A 20333-nucleotide genomic window follows, 5' to 3' on the forward strand; every position below is an offset into this window, starting at 1 on the left:
TCTGGAACCCTTGCTCTAGAAACCAAATATCAAACTTTTAAAAGCCACTTCTAGACCTCTAGTAAACAGAGGTCTAGAAGTGGCTATTTTCACTCATTTTCACACCAGCTGATGAAAATCTTCCCCACTTTAAGACATTAGGAACACCCATGCTCATGGCTGAATTCAAACCAGCAACTTGTTGATTGGATATGTTACTCACTTAGCTAACAGAGCTGCAGAATTAATAAAAAAAAAAAAAAGTATATATGCTTCTCTTATATATTACTCACTACACTTATTTTTTCTTATCTCTCCTATGTATATGCAGCGCGCACACACATGCATGTATATATAATAAAATCTACAAACTTAAAAAAATATGGGGGGGGGGGGGGGGGGCATGTTGTACCACAACAGTGGAACTCAGTTGTTGTGATTATTTAGTATTATTAGTATTGTGATTATTGAAAAATCCTAAAGCATGAAATGCAGGTCTCCCTCTACATTTCAGATATATTCAAACTCTAATAAGTATGACATATGTGACATCCTCATACCATCCTTTTTATTTAAAAATAATAATTTTACAAAAGTTGAATATATGTTGATGAAAGCAATTTAATATTTTCTCTCTAGATATCCTAAGCTTGTCAGTGATGATACATTATGGGCTCTTAAGGAGTGGCTTTCTTTAGATCGAAATCACCAAAGTAAGTTTAATTTAAAGATTTTATTTATAATTGTACAGAAGAAGCCACAAGTACTAGTGGCGAAATGTTTTGTTATCTTTATGATGAAATATATTTACGACCAAATAAAACCCAGTGTGTTTTATAATTATACTTATTGGTTTAAAGTCTCAATATTCAATATGAACAGGTTATCCCTATATCATCCCTACGTTTTTTATATTTCAAACAATATTTTCATTTCGGAAGAGCTAAACATATCGGAAAAGTGTCTTTTCCTCTGTTTCACACAGTCCATTCTCAACAGGTTAATTCTTTGTCTTCATTTACATCTTAGCAAACTTCATTGATGCCAACCTATTGTCTTTTTTAGACAATATGATCATATTGTACCTTTTAGACAACAGTACTTTTTATAGTTTTTATCCTACATAAACAGACAAATGAGATGCTCTTTATGACAAAAAGTTTTCTTTGACTGTCACCTGATGAAAGTGTGTTAATAAACATCTTCTAGTATAATTATTATTATTACATGACACCTCCAGGGAGTCCAAAGACTCATCAAGGGAGGACACCTACTCTACATCTCTCCGTCTCCACCACTCAATCCACAACTGCCAATGCCATTTACCTCCCACCACCACCACTACTAGTATCTCCACAGACAATCACAAACATTTATGCCCACGGTGGGATTCGAATCTGCAGCCTTTTGGCTGGAGAGCAGATACACTAACTGCTTGGCCAACCAGGCTGGCTTGACAAAAACTGAAGCTAGTATATTTAAGAGGGTTTTTTTGTGTGTTTTTTTTCCTACACCTGAATGCATTCCTAAAGTAGATTTTATTTATAATGTAGAAAAGGCCCTTTACTCTCTCCCACAACATATACAAACAGTATTAGACTGAAGACTGCAATTCTTGTCTCCTCCATCTCAGTCTCCAAAAAGCAACATTAATACCTCAGAAAAAAAAAAGGGCTTCATATAATTTAAGGAAGAACAAGGAAATTATCATCATGAAATCTAACAAAGGCAATGTAACAGTCATGCTTATTGCTGACTAGATGTCAAAGATTTCACTCTTGGTTTCATATTTTTTCACTTATGCTCTATTAGATCATGATCCTACTTGGATAAATCATGAAGTGACCTTCTTAAGGAGCATATGGAGTTTTGTCTATAGATCTTGAGAAAAACTTGAAATCAATACACCCTCTAATGCCTGACTCTATGGAGTACACGAGGTTGGCATTCCTCTTAGGCCAATTGTGGATGGTATTAATTCACCTACATATCTTTATCCAAGCTTTTTTTTTTTTGCTAATCTACTAAAGAACCATATCAAACATATGGGCTCCTTCATAAAATGAAAACTCTGAACACTTTGTTCAGAAACTGAAATTTTTATCATGCCATCAGACATTCTAGCTAGTCTTGATATTCTTTCTTCACCAGTGATCCTTAGATCCTAGAACTTATATATAATCTGTTTCCTCTTGATACCTCTCAACTCTTCGGACATTGTCTCCACTCTAATTATTTCAGATGGAATAGAAAAATTTTCAGACAGCTCTCTGGCTTTGCAATGGGCAGCTCCTCTTCTCCATTTGCCAATTTATTTATTTAAATCTTCTTTTTACTTAAATCTTCAATTTGATTGATATGTGTAGATGACATCTTCATCATCTGGAAATATACTGTAGCTGATTTACATGATGCCCTTTTGTCTATCAACTCATTCCACAAAAAATAAAATTCACTTTAGAATTACAATGTGAAGGAAAACCGCCCTTTCTAGATGTTATAATTACCAAAAAACTGGAGCTGAAAAAGGCTTTTCACTATCACAAACCTATTCATGCAGGTACTCATACCTGTATGAGTATAATATTTAGTTTTTGAGTGTATGTATAATACCTAACATATTCTTCGAAAATGGGCACACTCTATTGCAAGAGATGAAGAAAAACATAATGAAGAATTACTAACTCTACTCCGGCTATTTACAATGGATATTCACGGAAACTTATATATAAATTGTTATTCTCTGCTCCACAGCAAAATCCTGACATTAACTACAGGACTTCAGTTTCCATCCCTTACATTGCAGACTTTATATCAAGATTGCTGGTCTCTTCAAGCTCAGGGCATCAGGGTGGCTTTCAAGCCTATTTTGACTGTATAAAGTTTACACTGTTTGCCTAAAGGCCACAACCCCCTTCTACAGACATCCTGGGATCTGTAATATTCCATACTCTTGCGTTGGATACATCAACAACAACAGGAAGACAACTTAGGCCTGACTTTTCATTTTTTCCACACACACACAACATAAGAGCTCTATAAAAGAGCTATATTATGTTTGCAACATAAAAGAATCTACTATGTTCATCCTTTCAGAAGGTACACTTAAATTAAGGAACCAAGGATACTGTGTGGTATTTGATCACATATCATTTATCAGATCTTTCCATATATCAGACTTCAGCTTTTTAGCCAGCTATCTGCACATGATTTTGAATCATAGCTAAGCTGTCTTGCATTCTACATTGTTTTTTTAGTAATGTTATAGTTCGTGTTTGCCTTCATTGCATTGTTAACCAGAAAAAGCCACAAGTATTAGTGCCAAAACCAGTAGGTTTCATTATGACCAAATAAAACCTAGTTTATTTTATAATTATATTTATTCATTGAAAATATCCAATATACAGATTTTATTTATTCATTATGAAAAGGAAAGAGCTTTAAAAAGCATCAATTAATAAATATTTTTGTGTTTAAAAAAAAAAAGAAAGAAAGAAAAAGAAAAAATGTTTGCAAGTAATGTATGATATTGCAATTATGTTCAAGATATCTTGCAATTACACAACAAATTTTACTTTCATCAGATGAAAAAACACTGTAGCCATTGTCAGTGCTGAATAATATCATGGTGCTTTGAAAAATTGAAAGAAAAGAAAGCTAATGCTCATACTTAAGATAACTTTGATCCAAATCTCAATAACTTTTGCTTCATATTTTAAGATGAGAACACCACATAATGTTAAAATAACATAATTGAATCACTCCTCAGTTCTGCATATTATGAATCAATGCATAATGTTACTGATAAGATTTAGGAAACTTGGTCACTTTAACATATTAAATTGCATAACTTGTTATCAATTTTTTCATATCAATCTTCCTGATATGTATCCTCAAGAAATGTTTGTGCTACTATGACTTAATCTATTATTTGTCAGCACTCCAGTATTGTTATATCTAACGTTTCTAAATGAATCAATCCACCTAGACCTTGGTCTTCCTCTGGGTCTTTTTCCTGCCATCTTGCCATCAAACACCTGTTTTACGAACCTTTCCTCTCTCCCTCTCTATTTAAGTAACCTTACTACCTTAGATTAGCTATTCTCACAAATTTATGATTTTTTTATCTGATTCATACATGAAAGGCCACAAGCACAAGACCTATGGCACACTAGTGCTATGTATGGACAAGAGGAATAGAAGAAATGAGGAGTCTGTTTACATTTTTCTTGAACAGCTGAGGGTAGAGTGGGAGAGACTGGTCCAAAGGACTGATATATAAATAGTATAAAAGAGGATTCAGTGAAGTTGGTTTGGCGAGTTTTAAGGTAGACTGCAACAAGGCAGAAAAGAGAAATCTGATCGTGTTTGGATATTATCTCAGTATTACTGAAGGTGGTGGGGAGTTGCAAGCTCTTTCTTATGAGAGATCAAACAGAACTGAATTTGGTGGCACTGAAGTTTACAAGGTTGTCGTTGCCTCACTGGGATATAGCTAGGAGATCTGAGTTCAGGTCTGGTTGTGGTAGATACTTGAGCACTAACAGGTTTGTCATATGAAAAGAAGGAATGGAGTGTACTCTGTGTCATCAGCAAATTTTAATAGGTGAAAATTTCACCTGTTAACATTTTACAGTGTTAAAATGTTAATTGGTGAATGACTGTAATACATTCTAAATAGGATTGAGTTCAAAGTTGAGGCAGAAATGCCTGAGGAACAAGCAAGTTTTAGGAAAAGGAAAGGGTACCAGAGATTAGATCCTTTGCCTTAGACAGGTCATTGAAAAGCATAATGAATTTAGACTTCCTGTGGTAACGTGTTTCATAGATAGGGTTCATATATTTTTGAGAAAAAAAAAAAAACGGGACACTTTCGGTTTGAATAAACCAACAAAATTTTTTTGCTTTTCTTACTTACAAACATCAGCAAAAGGGAAAAGAATTTAATTAATTATAGCAATCTTAAAATTGAACTTTAATCAATACTAAATCATTGATCTTTGCCTGTGATATACTTCTCAGATGACTGTATTTTCTCAAGTAAAGAATGATTATGTTTTACCAAGTTATGAAATTCCACACAGTCCTTATTGAAAAACACTTTAACAATGGGCATAGCTTTCACAGTTTCTACAGATAACTTATTCTTTTCGTTTGTCCATAAGGAGTTCATCCGGGAAAACAGCCTTTCAATACTAGCAGTTGTGCCAGGAATGCAGCAGAAGAACTCAACAATCTTCTTCAAATTTATTAATTCATTTACTCCAACACTGTTGAATAATTCATACCAAATTTCTCCTGTAGATTTTGCTTTAATTTCTTCTTTCTTCTCTGTAATTGCCTTTTTCAAGATCATCACCTCATCAAACAGTTCAGTTTCATTGATTTTTGTGTTTGGGCAGACCTCTTCGATAGTTCTTACACTTTACCAACTGAGACTGGCTTCTGGATTCTTCAATAAAATCCAAGACAAACTTTCAAAAGTAAGAGTGTCAGAAGACCATTCTTGGATGTATTCTATACAGGTGTTATAAAATTCATTTTTATAATTACCATAATTCTTCTCAGTGATGAGTCCATCTTCAATTAATGCCTTCAGTAAGGACTGTTCTTTCCTTGTTGCAAAATCATTATCTCGTCTCTGCTGAAGTTTCTCTAAGAGACTTTCAGTAATGGATTTTGTTTTAGCAAGAGTGACTTTCTCACCTTCAATTGCACAAATTGTTGCATGAAACATTTCAGATCGGCATTCTAGAAATGTGGCTATTAGCTCTGAAACTGGATTACTAAAGAAATTTTTTAGAAGCAATGGTAGTTTATCAAGTGAAAGAACATATGATTTGAGAACTTCGTACATCTCATTCATCCTTTTGATAGCCGGGTACAGAGACAACCATCGCTTTTTTGAGTGCCCTAACACTGTCATATACTCAGTATTTAAAAAGTCACAAAAACCTTTGAGTGTGTGCACTCTAACAGTGTAGATATAAAAATGCTGATATAATTTTTCAATGACAGCTTGAACGTCCATGGGCAATGTATCAGCTGCACACTGTATAGCATTATTTATGATATGGAATGAACAACCAACTCTTATCAATGTACGATTCAATTTTGATTTCAATTTATGAAAAACATTGTTCTTTCCTCTTCTGGAACTTCCACCAAAATTTGTATTAGTATTATCTGCTCACAAGGCAACAACTTTCTTTTCAATATTCCACTTTGTCACTAGTTGCCATACATATTCTGTAAGTTGGTCTGCAGTTTCACAAGGTAAATCTAAAAACTCTAGAACCATAGTTTTGATGACCTCTTCTGGTATGAAGTATCGAACTAGAACTGGAACTATTTTCAAAGCATCATGGTTAGAACTGTACCATTATTGACACATAATTAGCTTTCTCAAGTTCATTTCTGAAAACAGCCATTGCTAATACACTCACAATTATAGCTTGAGTCTTGAGCTTGACCACAAGTCAACTTTTTGTCATATAGTTTCTGGATTATTTTTGACGTGCAGTCCATCGAACCGAAACTCTGGTTGTGCATGCATACGTGATATGCAAATGTAGCTTCATCAGCTGCAAGATTTCTTTCCATTTTACCCATTGTTTTTTTAGAAAAATAATCTGACACTTTACTACTTACACTTGCATTTTCTGCTAATTCGTGTCTCTTCGTAGCGATGTGCTGCGTGATGTCTGACCGACCGCCATGTTGTATGCTGAATATTGCATTACATTGTGTACATTTCACTTTCTCATCGACTTTGCCATCACAATTACATGGTATAACAAAACGGTATTCAGTCCTTAGCTTTTCTGTGAGAACACACTTTCTCTTCGGCATTTTAAAGGCATATAAAATAATGAAACTAATTACATTTCATAACAGATCTGTGTCATATCAAATAAGCCATGCTTAGTTATTACAACGTCCACTAGTTGCACTATTCTCACAACATGTCAGTATTGTCAATTGATAAGACAATTTTATGATCAATAATTAATATTGATTTCTTGGCAATTACATGTTTTATGTTTAAGAATGGGAATGTTAAACACAAATCCACAAATTACAGGACAATTCTGCGTCCCGAAGAGTTTTATCGGGATGCCAGGACACAAACTCGTAATAAGGGACAATCCTGTAAAATATATACGTATACGAACCCTATTCATAGACTACTCCAAAGCTTTTGACTGCATTCAGCACATGAAATTGTGGGAAGTAATGAAATTAATGGGTTTTCCTCAATGCATTGTCAAGTTGATAGCTAACATGTACAGTGAGCAGGAAGCCAACGGTTAGAACAGGTGTTGGATTAACTAATTGCCTTCAGTTAAGTTTAGTATCTATGCTGAGGACATCATGCATGAAGCATTTGATAAGTTTACACAGGAATTAGAATAGGTGGCAGACTGATCAGTAATCTAAGGCATGCTGGTGATACAGTACTCTTTTGTAGTTACAAGGAAGAACTAGAACAAATCCTTAACAGAGTTAATAAGATCAGTAAGAATAGTGGAATTCAACTCTATTCCACTATTCCGAAGTTATGGTTCTCAATGAAAATTGAAATATAGAAATATAGACAAGGAAGCTCCTGAGAAACGTGTACATTAATGGAGAAAGAACTGAAGTCAGAAAGTTTGAATTTCTGGAATCTGTTATTGATGGGAAGAATTTGCTGTTCAGAGAACCAGAAGACTAGGAATATGGCTAAAACAACAGTCAGAGACTTGTCTATGACAGGTCTCTGACTGTTGTCTAAGGTCTGGAAGGATAGATCTATCCCCCACAGGAACAAAGTTGAGGATTTTGGATGCAGCTATTTTTCCAACAGCAACTTATGGATGTGAGACCTGGAACCTAAAGAAGTCTAATAGGAAAAAGATAGTTACTTTTGAGATATGGTGTTAGAGAAGGCTGCTTAGGATATCATATACTGAAATCAGTCAAATGGATGGGATGCTAGAAAAGATTGGCAGAACTTTAAGGCTCATTAATAATATTGACAGAAGAAAGCCAAAGTACTTTTGGCACATTGAAAGTATGGAAGGAGGATATCTCAAAACAGTAATAGAAGGTAAAGTTCCTGGAAAAAGTGGAAGAGGTAGACCTTCAACGAGATGGACGGTTGGATGGTGTGTCTTGAGTGACTGATCATCAGAGAGTTTATCTCCAGAAAGGCATATGACAGGACCACCTGGCGAGGAGTGGTGTGGAACGTTACTGATTAAATGAGCAACCATATGACATCTGTGACAAGGATTCCCAATGAGCTGATGGATGGATACATTTTCACCTAATAACATGGTGAAAATGTATTATGTTTAGAATACATTTTCACCATGGTACTACTCTAGTTGTATCAGAGACAAGATCAAATAGGAGAGACCCTGGTCTCTAATGAAAAATCAATTATGTGACTAATCAACTTCTTTAGTTTAGTTTGAAGTGATCTGCACTCTGAACTAAATTAAAGAGGTTAATCTAAAGTTATATTATGATTGATTCAGCCAGGGAGTTATGTGATGAAGTTGTCTGAAGAATAGAAAAATAAGAACCCTCTGGTGTGGACACAAGAAGTTAAAGAAGTAGTCCTAGAAAAGAATGAAGTAAGCATGTTGAAGGTTCATAGCAAATAAGTCAGCAGATGCCCTAGGAGAATACAGAGAAAGATCTAAGACCTAAGCTGTGTGTGAAAGTAGCTAACAAAAGTCATGGGAAGACTTCAGTAAGAATATAGAAGATAAATATCAGGAAAGTACTCTGGAGGCTATTGAAAAAGCTTAGAAATGGAGGAAAGAGTTACTGTAAAATGAATAATAAATGATAAAGATGACATGAAAACTGAAGATATCCTAGATGTCTGCAATAATTACTTTGAAAGACTGTCAAATGAAACAAGCACTGACAGAATAACAGTAGAAAATTTTCAAAAGGAATGCAAATAGGAGTACATATCCATACTTGAGGTAGAAAAAAACTATCAAAAGCCTGAAATGCAGGAAGGAAGGAAGCTGGATTAGATGATATTTGACAGAAATGCATAAATACAGAGGCATAAAAGTTTTGCAGTTGCTACACTGCATAATTCAGGAGGCCTAGTCAAAGATCAAATTCCAGATGATTGAAGTAGGGCTCTCACAGTACTCGTCTATAAAAAGGGAATAAAAGAATGTTAGAATTAAAGAGGAATTTTTCTACTGAGTGTTCCAGATGAGATTTATGCAAGCATACTTGAAAAGAGGCTGAGGAAAATCGCGGAAGAGAAGCTTAGAGAAACAAACTAGGTTCGAGGCCAAAGAGAGGTTGTCAATATCAGATTTTCACTTCATGATAAATAGTTGAGAAATCATGGGAATGTGACGACAGTCTGTACTTTTAAGCTTCGTAGATCTGGAAAAGGCATACGACAAAGTGCCCCTGGTTTTAAAAGCTATTTTTAAAATATTACACTTATACAGAGTAAATATAAAATTATTCAGAATAATATACAGAGTATATTTAAATTATAAGCCAGCAGTTAAAATTGAAGGAAATACAGGAAGATAATTTGATGTAAAATCAGGGGTAAGTCAAGGATGCACATTATCTTCTCCACTCTTATTCATCATCTACGAGGTGTGGCTATTAAATAACGAGACTGGTTGCAAAAATGTGGTTTATTATTACAATTGTACAACTTAATTGTTATCCCCTTCAACATACTCCCCTTCTCTATCTATACACCGTTGCATATGAATTCTCCATTGTTGGAAGCAGTTCTGCAAGTCATCAGGTGTTATCTGCTTCAGTAGAGCTGCCGTTTTCTCCTTTACCTCATCCACTGACTGAAAATGGATGCCCTTCAATACAGATTTCAACTTTGGAAAAATAAAAGTCTCATGGAGCTAAGTCTGGCAAGTAAGGTGGATAGTCCAATACTGGGATCTTCTTATCAGCCAGATAATACTGCTTTACAGACAGTACACTGTGAGCTGGAGCGTTGTTCTTCCACAGATCGGGTCTCTTCTTCCTCACTCGTTCCCTCAACTTTGCCAGAACCTCAAGGTACTAATGTTGATTAACTGTCTGACCCTCTGGTACCCATTCAACCATTGCCACACCATTGATATCGGCATTGCCTTCAGTTTTGACTTGTTCATTCTTGCTTTTTTTCATTTTTGGTGACGTGAGAGTTTTCCAGTGCATCGATTGTCCTTACTCGCCGGACTTAGCTCCATGTAACTTTTACTTTTTTCCAAAGTTGAAATCTGCATTGAAAGGCACTCATTTTCAGTCAGTGGACGAGGTAAAGGAGAAAACAGCAGCGCTACTGAAGCAGATAACACCTAATGACCTGCAGCACTGCTTTCAACAATGGAAAATTCGTATGCAATAGAGCAGCATTTCCCAAATTTTTCCTACGACGGAACACTTCATAAATCCTGAAATTTTAATGGAACACCTTGGTTAGAGTTGAGAACATCTGTCTCGTATTCAATGTAAGTGCACGCTATCTCCGCAGCAGGCTGTATCGCATCGCAAAAATCTACAGGCGTGCCAAGCTGCAGCACATAACATTGACTTTGCTTATGACCGCACGTTTCCTAGAATAGATACCTGTGTACTTCACTCACACTCGGCGGTGTCAACAACTGCGGGTGGCTGAGTCAAGACCAGTGCACGCTGGCCTTAATAGCACAATCCATGTGCAAAATGAGGATCGCCTGATTTTCAAACATGTTTGAACTTGTTGCAGCATTTAAAACCAATCCAGGCTCATATTAATTTTGACAATTTTTCACGGAACACTTATTCACTTTCTGCGGAACACAGTCTGGGAAACCCTGCAATAGTGTATAGATAGAGGAGAGAAGTATGTTGAAGGCGATAACAATTAAGTTGCACAATTGTAATAATAAACCACATTTTTGAAACCGGTCTCTTTATTTAATAGCCACAGCTCATATATGGATCACGTTATTAAAGATAGTGGCATTAAACCTGATATTAGAATTTGTGACATCAAACTTATTTCTCTCTCTCTCTGAATTATGCAGATGATGTGCTCCTAAACACATCTAGTGTCAATCTTCAGAGTTCTTTAAACTAAACTGCATAATAGCTGTTACAAAATGGCATGAAAATTAACAATAAAAGATGAAAACTATGAAAATAGGCAGGAATATAGAAAATTCCAGCTGCATTCTCAATGGAGAATGCAGCTGAAATTTTCTGTTTTCCTGTCGAATAAGTTTTATATTATGGATTTGAAAGTTGAGTTAGAAATAAACATGAGAAGAAGTAAAATATTTCAGCTACTTGGGCACAGTTTTTAGTGAAGATGGCAAGATGAATAATCAAAACTGATGTGGTGGGAAGCCACTTGAAATTTATATGGAATAAAAGAGAAATTAGCCAAAAACAATAAACTAGTAGTATACAAGACAGTGTTCAAGCCAGTTTTATATTATGGATTTGAAAGTTGAGTTAGAAATAAAGCACTTATTCAATGATTAGAAACCGCAGATATGTGAATTCTGAGAATAAATAGTGGTCTGAATATATTGCATCAATGATAGAATCATATTAAAAATAGAGATATTAGAAAGCAGATTGTTGTTGTTGTTAGCATTCAAAACTGTGTGAGTAGGAATAATCCAAGATGGATGGAATTAAACAAAATGGCAGAGGAAAGGTTAGAAAAACAGTTGTTTGATATCAAAATGTCAAAAAAAAGACCCAGAGGAAAACAAAAGATCTTAGTGGATTGATTTATTTAGAAGTGCCTTAGAAGACCAAATATTAGATATGACAATATTGAACTGTTGACAGGAGATTGTAATGTAAGCTGCTGTGTACTGTCATAGTAGTTTTATGTTCCTTAAGGGTACATATCATGAAATTGATTATGATAATTATATATGAACTCTCACTAAAAGTCAAGCCTATAACACAACTGTGAGTAAGTGGGTTAAAAAGAAAAAGGAACTTATTGATGTGTTTCTTGCAGCTAGAGTAGTAGGCCTTAAGCAAAATATGAGGACGACTGTCCCATCAAACAGATGTATACCTAGAATGAAAGAGGAACATGAGAAGCTAGTTCAGTAAATTAGAAACTGAATTATGTGTGAATATTGATCATCAGCCACTCGTTTCATGCTTACAGGACAGTGGAGAACTGACCAATTTCAGCATACTTTAAAATACTTATAGAAAATGCACCAGACAGAGGACTAATTCTAATAACTGTTCTCTGTCTGGTGCATTTTCTGTAAGTATTTTCAAGTGAGAAAGGAGTCATCTCTTAAGCAGATGATGTAATTTTGGATAGAAATAAGGCTTTTTCCAGAGGTTTTAGATTAATTTAGTCCCTGACATTTGCAAATTATTCAGATTCATGGTGCATATAGCTCTTTTACATGAAAATCAAAAATATGCAAAAAACTGGATGGCAGTGCAATGATTTCCTTCTCCCCCCCCCCAGCCAGTTTCTGTAGAAATTACTTATAAAAACAAAGCATTCAGCACCTCTACATTATACCACTAGTCTGGCTATGCTGTGTTATATGGATAATACTTTTAGCATTTAAATACTCACCATCCAAAAAGACAGTTCGTATCAGAAAAAGAAAGAGATGCATTAGCTACACATCTTTCAACCTTTTCTTTTTATAGAAAACTTACACATCCTGGAAAATACACAAGGTCACACCCTCATCCAGCTGAACAGTATACCATCCTTAACATACTGACACTTAGGACTATTTATTCTAATAATACAGCTCTTGACCAAGAACTCAATTATCATTTCTACACCTTTTTTTAGCCAGTGGCTACATAAAGTATATATATAGCCTTATAAAGTAGATGAAATATTATTACCTCACTTCCTCCAACACACACCTGACTCAACAAAACTGTTTCCAACATGGCTTGTAGTTAGAGGTGCATCTAAAAAGATGATAATTCATTTAGTGAATGAAATCTCTATGCAACATGGAATCATCACATCCAGCTAGCATCCTTTAGCCAAAAGGGGAAAAAATGTTTTTCCTTTTTGCATAAAGTTTGGTCTTCTGTGGACAGACATGAAAGTCTTAACATCAGCCTTGAAGAATGTAAATACCACATTCACTATCATTTTTATGGCAAGTCAGGATGCAACCCACACTGGGGATACACAGGATTAAGTGCAAGGAGACTAAAGTGCTGTATAGAATTCTTACAAGTCTCGAATATTTATAGAATCAGCATTGAGTGTGAAGCAGTCTCCTAATCTATCTTTGAGATGGCTGCATCAAAATTTGGGAGACAGTCATTTTAAGACACCTTTAACATAACATTTAGAAATAAACTTCCCTTCCTTTTATCTGTCCTAGGGATACCTTGATGGGACATTATTTCTTTCTAGTATTATTTAAATTAAGGGGATATTAAATCCCATATTGTTTTAAAACCGAATAAGAAACTCAAAGATTGGAATCAGAGAGTTTCATGCTGAATATAGTAAACTATAAAAGTATCGGCGATTACTAGCGTGAGCGAATGCAAGTAGTCCTAGTACGTAGTACAATCTCAGGCAACTCGCAGCAAAGGTGGGGAAGTTCTGATCACTATTCTTGGTATTTTCCATAATGTAAAAACACATTTCCTAGGAAATGTATGCTGTTATTATATTATGGTGGGAGGTCACTACCCAGACCGGTTTCAGCCTTTTTTTGAGGCTTCATCAGTAAGTAGCTAGACCAAATAAATACCAAAGGGTATAGCGAAAAGAACTTATATACTCTGCCATATGAGTTGTCAAAAAGGTGCAACCATTAAGTTACTTAAATATAAAGAGCCAATAGGCTTCATTTCGGCGATATAAACATTATTTAAATTAAGGGGATATTAAATCCCACAATGTTTTAAAACCGAATAAGAAACTCAAAGATTGGAATCAGAACTTCCCCACCTTTGCTATGAGTTGCCCAAGAATGTACTACGTACTAGGACTACTTGCATTAGCTCATGCTAGTAATTGCCAATACTTTTATAGTTTACTATATTTGGCATGAAACTCTCTGATTCCAATCTTTGAGTTTCTTATTCGGTTTTAAAACAATGTGGGATTTAATATCCCCTTAATTTAAATAATGTGTATATTGCCGAAATGAAGCCTATTGGCTCTTTATATTTAAGTATCTTTCTAGTATGGTTGGTTTCATAGTACTACTGAATACAAAAGTATTTTGTTCTATGAAAACATCTTTGAAATTGAGTAAAATATTAGCATAACAAATTAGATTTATATTGTCCTTTTATTGTGGATTTATTTGGTTCTTTTGATGATGATGATATACTTTTATGCATAACATAGAATTGCCAACACCTAAACCTTTTACTGTATCTGATGGCATAACTCTGTTTTGGTAATAGTAGCATTCACTAGATCATCCTTACCCCCCCCCCCCACACACACACTAGAGAATGACAAGATAATCAGTATTTTTAGACATTGGCTGTAAAAGACTTTGAAGCATTTCTCAAATGATGAAGAGGAATGAAGCATGTTTCTTATCACCAAAACCATGAGTAATATTTGAAGTTAATGCAAGAAAGTTATTAACGTATAGAAGAAGTAGAGTCCTGGGATAGTCCAACATAGGTGAGCAAATAGAAGACATCATCTACCACAACACTTAATGAATGACCAGAGAGAAAACTGCAATCCAATTTTATTCACTGGATAAAAATTGCAGCTTTAATTTGATATGTAGCTTAAGTTGTGATTGGCTTCAATGCTAGACCTGATCAAATGCCTTGAATTGTCAAGCTTGACCACACAAGTTTCTCTGAAGCTTATATTCAAACGTTGGCTAAGAGATTTGCTTTGTAGTGAGAGTGCAGAATCCATGTTGTGATTACTAATGATCGGTGGTCTCTAGGTAGTAAAGTTGGCTTTTGATGATCTCCATTGTTTTCAAGAGAATTGAAGTAATGGCAATGGGATAATAGTATGATTGTTGCTTGTTTGGGATAGGCTGAATATAGGCTTGCTTTCATGCCTTGTACAGCACAGATTTTGTTTCATTTTAATCCCACCCACAAAAGGTTGTAAACCTATTGTACATTAGTAGAGTAGGTGAGCTAAGGATTTAGATACCCTGGAAATCCTGCTCAAGAGATCAAACATGGAACTTTTTTTCAAGCCACATCAAGTCTCCAGTTAGCAGAGTGCTGGTCTCTCATTAGTAATGAAATTCATCTCCCATCTAAAGACATCTACAAATATTCATGCCCACAGTGGGATGACTCACCCCCCATAACTTACTGGTGGAGGAACAGGTACACTATCTGCCTGGCCAGCAAGGATGGGTGTTAATTTTGGAGTATAAATTTTAACTTGCTTTAAAGTAAGTTAGCATGCAGCTAACTTAACCAAAAAGAACCCCTAGCTTTTGCATTATTCTCCTGAGAAAGTACAGCAATCTCAGTAATTCACAACTTCTTTGCTTCTTTCACTTGGATGATGCTAACCCTGATCACTTGGCCAGGTTACAACCTATATTAATAATAAAACTGGTGATTACCCTTCATATCCTTGAATATTGTAGTGTATATTGGAAAACATGGTATACCTTCATCATTCTATAGAATTCTCAGTCTGCCATGTAGATTGGTGGGTTCTTATATTTGATGATATTAAATAACACCAAAAACAAAATAAATGTTAAGTAGTTGATATACTGCTGAATTTCAAACTATCATGTTCAGAGCACAAACAATTTGTAATACAGGCAATAACAGTTAGTGTTAGAAATAATTCAGATTATGACAGACAAAAGAACTAGAACTAACTTGGCACCCCTCCGAAATTTACGGTTATTAGGGTGGAGTTGGTTTTAAAATGACCATCGCCCAATTTTAGATATATTAATGCAGCTATACTTCAAATGAGCCTCCGTAGCTCAATTGGTTTCAACATTGCCCTTCAGTTAGAAAGACCTGGGTTTGAATCCCTTCTAGGATATGAACCTTTATTTTATTTTTTTTCCCCAGAAACTCAGGTTTTTCATCCTGCATACAGGCAAATCAGCCAGGAAAACACACACACACACACAATTTACAGACAAAATATACTATAGGCTTAGAGCTAACTGTGCAATCCAGGGATGCCTTGGATGGTCATGAGCATTTCAGGGCATGTTGAAGATCATGAAAGAAGATACCTTTGAAATTAGGGGACTATTTCACTGCTGCTGTTCATTTCCAAAAATAGACTCTCTCTCTCTCTCTCCAAGTAATAACTTCTGTATAGCATTGTAGTTTCTTCTATCTTATTAAGTGAAGGAGTGCGAAATGTACCTCAAGCATGGTCAGCCAATCCATACTTGCTGTAATGATGGTAGCAAATGAATTTTTGGTACTCTCTGAAGATGTTAATAGATCTTATCTATCCAACCCTCATCTGCTCACATCAAAGAATAGATCACATCCAGGAGTGTATGAAATGCAATTGGTTCTTTGATTAGCAAATGAGGGTTACCAATTTGAAGTGTGATTTGTACATGGTTAGGAGGCCATCATTATTTAGTACTTTAGCTGCCTTTTCAGATGTGTTCCAATTGTGCTTCACTCTTATATTCAGAAAGATCAGGAATGGGAAAACATGTAGTATTTTATCTGTTTTATAGGGGTCGTAGCCGTTGACTAAAAAATGTGTGGTGAAGGTGGTTTGAGTTCTCTGGCAGGAGCTGTGTCATTACAAGAAATAGCTCTGACTCTGGGGGATTTTTTGTGTAGTTGTTTACATCTTTCAGGACTTAACACCTGTTCCATTTTATTGATGATAAACACTTATTTAACTATATTTTAAGGTATATTAGTTCTCTATTATAATTGCTAGCAATATTTCAATTTGAAGTCCTCTTTCTAGCATCTTCAAGTTTATTTACTTTGTGTAACTTTAGGAAGTATGCATATCAGTGTTATCATCTTAAGTTTATTCATAAACTAAACTGAAATCAACATGGCATGACATCGCTAATTTTATTTTGATATGTGAACAATCTGATGATGATTGATACTCATATTTGTAGATTTAGGGACTCAAAAACACACATGTTGAACAGATTATTTTATTAATTACAAATAAAATAAAACTTGACGTTTCGACCTCTATATCGAGGTCGTCATCGGAAGAATACAACTGTATACAGAACCAAGCTACATGCTCATGCTTTCTATACCAGTAAACTAAATCTACGTAGTTAATAAATCTTTTTTCTAGCCTGACCTCTAGTGATAGAAAAGAAAACCAAAAATATATATATAAAAAAAAAATTAAAAAAAATAAAATAAAATATATATATATTATAAATAGATAAATGCAACTACAATAAACTGTTAGAGTCCTCATGTATTAATATTCTGGATAGTTACAAAATGATTTCTTTCAGTTACTATTGAATGTTCTAAACACTTCACCAGGTTGTCTTCTTGTAGTGGGAATTTTTTCTAATGCTAGTTTAGGATGTTATACAGGTTGTAGATGGGTCCTCCATATTCTTGAAATGGTGAGGCCATCATTTTTGTTGAGATTTGGGTTGTGTTTGAGCATTTCACAAGACTTTAAATTTTCTCTCAAACCAGGTTTTGGTGCGGTGTAGGGACTTGGTATTTTTCCAGTCAATTCTATGGTATGTTTGGAGTGCATGGTCAGAAAGGTCAGAAAGATGATTGAACTTGCTGTTTAAATAGTTAAACATTGTAGAAGCAGAGTTTAACCATTTAAACTCTACTTCTACAACTATTATGTAAACAAGGAAATATATAGCACACACACCATACATTTCATAAGTCAGATTCACACATCGTATGTGAATCTTAGTGATTTCAAGTGATTTCTTAGTGATTAACTGCACCTATTTATTTGAACTGAACAGTTCAAATACAGTTATATTTATTTATCTGCACATTTATTTAGTAAAAATATTTAAACTCCATTAAGCTGTATTTCAGACTAAATTGTTTCTTATAGATATATTGTACATGTATTGAGGATATAATTTAGAATTCACAAAATAATAAGCAATTGAAAAGTGTGATATAATCATCCCATTCCATGTGCATATTCCTAAAGCCAAAACTGCTGCTTAAAGCAAATTTAAATGTTACTCTCCAACATTATATAATCATTTTTGTGTCAGAGAATATTTATTTGAATGTTTTCCTTCTCTTCTTTAGTGACGTTGTGGGCACAACAGGGTGTGGAAGAGGAATTATGTAAAGCGTCATTTGAATCTTATATTCAAGAAAATTCTGATTCATTTCCTATGTACATAGGTAGGGTTTTCTTCTTAATATTGCAATTTATTTATGTACTAATGCAAAAACTGATTTTGAATGTCTGAAAAATTTATAAATAGAGTTAATACATAGTTTGTCAAATGAGAATCTTTAAAGGCATCTGTGATATAATGATCAGTAGAGGAATTGCACATTAAACACAGTAAAAAAAATTAAAAAAAAAACTGGAATGAAAACAGTACATTGTCAGTGTGTGGAAAAATAAGCAATTCATGTAGATAGGAATTTGAGATAAATACAACAATCAGTTGACCGTTGAAATGTTTTCCACACTTTAATCATGTTTAAAAAAAAAAAAGAGAGAGATCATAGAAAAATTTTAAACAAGATAATACTGAATGCCATGCATATATTAACTTATTCATAGTAAATTCATTTTAAATTTCAAATTTGAAGAACAGGTCCTATGTGATTTTATAAATTATAATTATTAAAACATCTTCAGAGATCTCTATAACAAGTTACTAAATATGACAATGCATCATGACAATGCTCTGTGCAACAGATCTGTTACACAGAGCATTGTCATGATGTAGCATGGAATCATTCGCCCACTTCTGCAGCTTTTTTGATGTTCATTGTTTTGCAAATTTCCAGTACTCCTTTATGATATTCAGAATTGGCTAGTGCTTCTGGGTACAAACTCTGCCTGCACAATTCTCTCCAGATTGAAAAAGACAATCGCCAGCACTTTGACATCGAATTTCAATTGATGCACTTTTCAGCCAACATAAGTTGGATGTTTTCCATTGTGAACTCTAAATCTTGGTCTCAAGATCACAAATCTTTACACCCAAGATTCATCTGACATTTTGGAAAAAAGTTTGACTTTGCATCACACAATCTGAAGTCACTTGTTCATGATCACCATTTTCATGACAATGCAAAACACAGGTGCACAAAAACTATTTACAACTAATCAAACAAACAAATCACATGATTCCTTTCAGCTTCACACTTCTGATAGATCAAGCATTGTGATTACATTTACCATGCTTTTTGATCATACTTCACACACACACACACACACACTGGAAAAAGTTGCTTTTGCATTTTATTATGTGCCTATGCTTTATTATATGTCTGTGCTTATTTATGTAGTAACTTGTTTGATAATTTGGTTGATCAAGTGGTTAGCATATTCATTCTCTAACTAATAGATTAGGTTCAAATCCTGCCATGGACAGATGTTTTGTGAATCTGTTCGGGCAGCAGATGAATTTACTTACCTGCTATGAGATCTATCCTACTTATTAGTGGTCAGAAGTAACTTGGAAAAACGTTCCACATATGATTTCTCTATCTAACCCTTATGCTTGATACCAACAGTGAAGTATTATAAACTCGCAGTTTTTCGTGGGTGAGACTCGCATTAAAAAAAAAACAGTTTGAATTCCATCAACCATATAACTAACTTTAGTTGATCTTCTCAGTCAAGACTAAGTTAGCCACTCTGGAGTAACATTGGAAGAGGTTTTCTCTTCCATAAAATAGGAACAAGTCAGCCTCTTAAGAAAGAGCTTACTGCCAGAGAACATCTCACCATCTGAATAACCTTGGTTCTCATTCTAAACAGTCCTAAGAATATATATAATCCATTCTGTCTCTTTGAGACAGAGCATACAATATCTCCAGCACACAAGAAAGATGTAATGAAGAACTAAAATACTTAACACAAATCCTCCAACAGAGAATGGATATGAAACAAAAGACATCAAGAGAATCCTTAAAATGCCTCCAACTAACAACACAATAAAACAGGATTACAAAAACGCAATCTCGCTTCCTTATATCAAAGATGTTACAGATAAGCTAGCCAAATTAATGAACAAACACAACATAAAAGTAGCCTTCCTTCCTATGGAAAAAATCTCAAGATTCCTACATCCACCAAAACCACCTCATCATCCTCTTAAAAAACCAGGAGTCTACAAAATCCATTGCTCTTGCAGGATTTGCTACGTAGGACAGACAGGAAGATCTGGAGAAATACGCATGGCTGA

At 34.7% G+C, this 20333-nt stretch overlaps 1 protein-coding gene across 2 annotated transcripts in view; it reads left to right on the forward strand.

Annotated features, from left to right (window-relative positions):
- The window catches only part of LOC150103921 (phosphatidylserine lipase ABHD16A), a 304831-nt gene that overhangs the window by 266973 nt on the left and 17525 nt on the right, over positions 1 to 20333 (forward strand). For both annotated transcript variants that reach the window (XM_090396602.1, XM_090396603.1), the window contains 2 exons: positions 619 to 692; positions 18208 to 18306. In XM_090396602.1, the coding sequence (XP_090252728.1) occupies positions 619 to 692; positions 18208 to 18306 (173 nt within the window). The remainder of the gene's footprint in view (positions 1 to 618; positions 693 to 18207; positions 18307 to 20333) is intronic.

This window comes from Typopeltis vanoorti, chromosome 8, assembly GCF_054136105.1.
Source record: "Typopeltis vanoorti isolate ZY-2024b chromosome 8, IOZ_Tvanoo_1.0, whole genome shotgun sequence".
Classification (NCBI taxonomy): Eukaryota; Metazoa; Arthropoda; class Arachnida; order Uropygi; family Thelyphonidae; genus Typopeltis; species Typopeltis vanoorti.